At 36.0% G+C, this 5,225-nt stretch overlaps 2 protein-coding genes across 2 annotated transcripts in view; both read right to left on the bottom strand.

The window, feature by feature from the left end:
* The window catches only part of LOC106522541 (uncharacterized), a gene marked incomplete in the record, with an annotated part of 11,001 nt that extends 8,907 nt beyond the window's left edge, over positions 1-2,094 (bottom strand). The window contains 3 exon segments of the mRNA XM_014015579.1: positions 516-586; positions 772-946; positions 1,046-2,094. Coding sequence (XP_013871033.1) covers positions 516-586; positions 772-946; positions 1,046-1,073 — 274 coding nt within the window.
* Positions 2,095-2,816: 722 nt separating this feature from the next.
* The window catches only part of cox6a1 (cytochrome c oxidase subunit 6A1), a 4,026-nt gene continuing 1,617 nt past the window's right edge, over positions 2,817-5,225 (bottom strand). Inside the window, exons 2-3 of the mRNA XM_014015580.1 lie at positions 3,283-3,428; positions 2,817-3,095 (exon numbers count right to left, since the gene is read on the bottom strand). Of these exons, the coding sequence (XP_013871034.1) occupies positions 3,006-3,095; positions 3,283-3,428 (236 nt within the window). The 3' untranslated portion in view covers positions 2,817-3,005. The remainder of the gene's footprint in view (positions 3,096-3,282; positions 3,429-5,225) is intronic.

Below are 5,225 nucleotides of genomic sequence, written 5' to 3'. Positions count from 1 at the left end.
TCTCATAATATTACAACTTTATTCTCATAATATTACGACTTTATTCTCATAATATTACGACTTTATTCTCATAATATTACGACTTTATTCTCATATTATGACTTTATTCTCATAATATTACGACTTTATTCTCATAATATTATGACTTTATTATCATAATATCATGACTACTCTCATAATATTACGACTTTACTCTCATAATATTACGACTTTACTCTCATAATATTACGACTTTACTCTCATAATATTATGACTTTATTTTTATATGACTTTAATGTCATAATATTGACTTTATTTTCTTAATAATTTTTTTTAAATCTCGTGTGGCCCTAATACTCCGTCGTACATTTAACCAAGGGCAAGGTTCAGTTTGTTAATATGGAGGGGGTGGGACTTAAATCTGATCTGTTCCAACTTCAGCTTCTGGTTGAAAGTCTATAAATTTACAGTCTATGATTTACATCAAAGTAATCGGTGTAACAGGACATTACAGGAGTCCATTGTATGTAAGATACCTGTTTGGATTATGTTTTTGTGCTTGACTTTTACTTGCTGCCACGACCTTTTGTAGCCACTGTCTGACACCCTGTGAATGAAAAAGATAAGGACTATGTTAAATGTTTAATACCACATATTATTATTAATAATAATAACATACATCTCAGGAAGTGCTCAGAGACAAAAATTATTTAAAAATTTTTTGAATGTGCAACAGTGTCATAATAATAAACAACTATATGAGATGACAAGTAGATTAGTTTGTTTTCTTACGCATTTATTTTATCAGCAATCCTCTGCCAGGCCTCCTCTCTGAGTTTAGAAGCACTGGTGGTGTTTGATTTAGCTGTCAGGATCTCTCTCTCCTCTTCATACAACTTCAAAATGAGGTCCTGCTCTTTAGAGCTGAAGAAGTGTGCTCTTTCCTGTTTTCTAATTAACTGGTAATCTGAGAAAAAACAACAACACCCCCCAACAAATGTGTTTACAATAAACACATTTGTTGATATTGCATTTAATGACGTAACGACCGAGGTCTCCTCCTCACCTCTGTCTGTGCTCATCATCATCATCATGGTGGTCCAAGCTTCTGGGTTCGACTGCTCTCCCCTCGTATGGCGGAGCGAGCGCGCGCAGTTATCCGAGATGTTTCAATGCTAGATTTACTAATCAAATCGCAACCCAGCGCCGCGGAACGGAGCGGAACCGAGCCCGCTCGACGCGACGGTCGGACGCGGCACCCGTTGCGTCGCCAGCAGCCGCCCGGGCGAGGAGAACGGGGAACGGATCACCGCTGTCACGAGGCAGGATATCGGGAGGCTTTGTTAACCCTGAATTTTCTAATTCGGCTTAAGGCGCGTTCACGCGACGGAGGCGGAGTCTGTAACAAAGACCGAGGCGCACGTAACCAAAGCGTCACTTCATCCCCAGCATTAAGCTTCTTTTCAAGGTTTATTCAAACCTTATAAATTCACAAACGTGAACAAAACGAACAACGCCAGTGCTGTCCTTTACAACCCCTGCAGAGAGATTAAACCTGCAGTTTCATCATCTGTAACACAGATTATATTCCTGCTGGGAACCTGCAGCTTCTCCATGACCAGGATGATGTTTCTGTAAGCTGAAGCCTGCAGTCACACCAGGCTTCCTCTGATCCAAGTGCTGGGACTGCATTCATAAAATATAAAATTACAAACTAAGTTTTCGTTTCATGAATTGAAAAGTTYGCTTTAAAAACTCTATATTAATGTATCACTAATTTATGAACGTCTCCCTAGTTTTACATACACCACTTTATATAGATAGGGTTGGTTAATTCATTTACAGGGTTCCTACAATTTAAGACAAGTTAAATTTAAGACTTTTTAATGCTTAGTGAAATTAAAAACCAATTTCAAACACATTTGACAAAATAACAACAGCAGAAACTCGTGAATCAAAGTATTTTTGGTTGAATTATTTAAATACTGATGATAGACCAATTGTTTTAATCCATATTTAACTGCTTTTTTTGTCAAATATAGCAAAAACATCATTTCAATCAGTTTTAAACCTAATTTAAATCTTGGAAATCCTCTCTAATGACCCAACATTTGTTGTTTTAGGACCACAGTGGGCTCTCAAACCCAGCTCGCTGTAGATAAAACCTTAAAGTGTCCGTGACATCAAACGTTTGTAAAAATATGAATGCATTTTTGGAAAGACATTATAAACATATACAAGATGAATGTCACGTTGCTCAGATGGACAGTTGTTGAGATATTTGCATGAGAAACAACAGGAAGTGATGTCAAAGAGGAATGTCCATCAGTCATCACTTATTAGTCATCCTGCTTTACAATGTGTTCACATTTTAAAGACTTCTGAAGTTTAAGACATTTTAAAGCTAATTAAGGCCTTGTTTTTGGATTGATGAATTCAAGACCTTTAAGACTTTTTAAGGATCCATGGGAACACTGATTTAAGATTTAAGGCCCTGCACACATTTCTGTCAATATTCTGGTTATTTAGTTTCTCTGTAGGACCTGCACAGCAAATAAATAAAAGGTAACATTCTGAGAAAAGTTTCACTAAACCAACTGAAATTACCTTTGTGTTTAAAGGAACAGTGAGCAAGAGACCTACATGGTAAATAAATAAATAAATAAATAATTTGTCCCCTTAATGCCCCTGAATGAACAACAGCAAAGAGCCAGCATCTCTCAGATTTAATAAAGCAACCTGTCAAATTATAAAACATAAATTTGGGTTTACTCTACAATGACATACTAAAAAAAACTTTAATTAAAAGACACACACAGAGAAGAAGAAAAAACAAAGAAGTTTTAGTTACTTTATTTCTGTTTAAGTGGACATTTTGTTTAAATGGTCCAGAACGTTGGAAGTGTTGGTTCAGGTGGCCCGTGTCAACAGCACACAGGTAAACACAATGAAACAGGCCAGTACCAAGTGCGGTCCAGTAAGAAACGCTGAGAGAGTTATTGAACTATTAAAGAGGTCTGGAAGGTTTAGTCATCGTGCCCCTCATATCCAGTAGGAAGGGGATTCATATGTGGGTTGTGGAAAAAGCTATGGTTGCCATCTCCCCAGGGGAAACGCTATATGAGAGAGAGAGAGAGAGAGAGAGAGAGAGAGAGAGAGAGAGAGACAGAGAGAGACAGAGAGAGAGAGAGAGACAGAGAGAGAGAGAGAGAGAGAGAGAGACACAGAGAGAGAGAGAGAGAGATATTTTTAAAATGCTGTTTTGTTTATTTAGTTGATGAATAAATGATTAAAGTATCAGACCTTGGTACGAATGCGGAGGTGGGAGTATGGAACAAACTCTGGGGGTTGGTCGTTGGCATGTTCCTTCGCTTTCAAGTATGTGTTCAACATGCACACTCCAACCATAGGCAGGGCCACAAACCAGGTCAGCTTCCTCCATGTTCCAACTGTGCAGGAAAAAAAGATGATGATGATGATTAGAATAGTTAACTACAGTGGAACCTAAACACATCAGATTACAGATGTAAGTTTATAAATGTGTGACATTTTAGAGTGAATACTACAACTCACACTACACTTAGAGGRAAGAAGAAATCTTCTCATCTCCCATTTCAACATATTTTTAAATGCACTTTTTCCACAGCAGTAATACTCAACCTTGCCAAGAAACTGGGATTTTTATTACGTTAATGGTTTTATCTTTCCAGCTGTCCAGCAGATAAATGGTCATAGCAGCAGTGATGTTCATATAAAGTGTGATTTCAGAAATCAAACTGTGTTATGTTTCTAAATGTGGGTTTAAAAAAACGTACTAAAATGACACATCCGTTATGAAAAATCTGAGATATAGAATTATATATATACACAATCATTTGGACTTTATTTTTTGTGTTWTTTTCTTATTTCAAATTACTATTAATATTATTAAAACCTGAATTTTTTCCCTACCAGTCCTGTTAATGTCTTCTACTACAGAACAYCAGTCCAGCTGCTTTGTTTTTGTTTGCAATTTGATTGATGTAATTATTTACTTCCTATTTTAAGGAAAGCCAGAGTATTTATTTTAAAACTTTAACTTCAACACAAGCTCCTGGATCTTACTGAAGGTACAAAAAACTTTTTTGGGACAATTTAAAAGCTGTTAGTTTATGTGTTCAAGTAGTTTTATTCTTAATGAACACATTTGKTTCATTAGCATGAAATGGTAATGGCAATCCATTATTTTTGCAGTGGCAATCAATGTTTTTAGCTAAAGACATGTTTATTACTAAATAATAAAAAAATCTATAGCTTGAGTTCATCGAGGAAAATTTTCTCAAATACGTAGAAAAGATGACAATTATTGATGGATGAAAACTTTTAACTTTGTTGAATAAAATAATGAATATATTATCCAACATTTCTGAAGCTTAAAAAAGCAGTAGCTTTTCTTTTATCTTTTATTAACATCTTGGTATCATTTCAAAGTTGCTTTAAAGCTAAAAATTTCAATTTTAATTTGCCTTCCTGTACTTAGAACACGTTTGTCCCTTTCTCTTTAAGTTTACTTGATTTCTGTCATTGTCTTCTTTCAAGAGTATATAAGAGTGTTGCTAACATCATTAACATTTTAGCACATTTAGCTAATCAGCCCTACAAGCTAACAACAGCCCCAAGACACAAGTCTAGTCTACCTGGGTGACCGACTCCAAGCTTTATGATAAAGCCGCGTGCTGTTTTAAATAAATTGTAGGGATGTTGACAAGTCATCAGCAGCTGCTGCCATTTTTTTCCCAAACTGCTGTGACCAGATTTTACAAACCTGCTCGGTGCGTTTGCTGTTATTTCCTCCTGCTTTGTTATTTCTACGAGTTTCAACAAATCGGGCTGCCGTCAGGTAGTTAGCTACAGCCTCGTCTTCCAGTTTTTAATTTTTGTTGATGTGTTTTGAGACATTTTTTTGAAAAGAGGACCAAAGTAAATCACCCGAGTTTTTCTAGTGACCCCTCAAATAGATAAGCTGCCATGAAGAACATTATTTTATCTGCTCTTGTTCTAAATATGATCATGATTTGAAAAGTCGAAGTATGTTTTTTTATCTTGAACAGCGCTTGTTGCAAAGTGTTTTGACTCGTCTTCGTCACCTGACACATTTAACTCGCTGTCATTGGTTGATGAGCTTTGTTTAAAAACAGATGTCCACATGGTTTTTAATTGTTTTAATTTCCTTACTTTCTAAGAGACATTAAGTTGATGCTACAGTT

The sequence above is a fragment of the Austrofundulus limnaeus genome, unplaced genomic scaffold, assembly GCF_001266775.1.
Source record: "Austrofundulus limnaeus strain Quisiro unplaced genomic scaffold, Austrofundulus_limnaeus-1.0 Scaffold131, whole genome shotgun sequence".
Lineage (NCBI taxonomy): Eukaryota > Metazoa > Chordata > Actinopteri > Cyprinodontiformes > Rivulidae > Austrofundulus > Austrofundulus limnaeus.
This window is presented reverse-complemented; position numbering and strand designations above follow the sequence as displayed.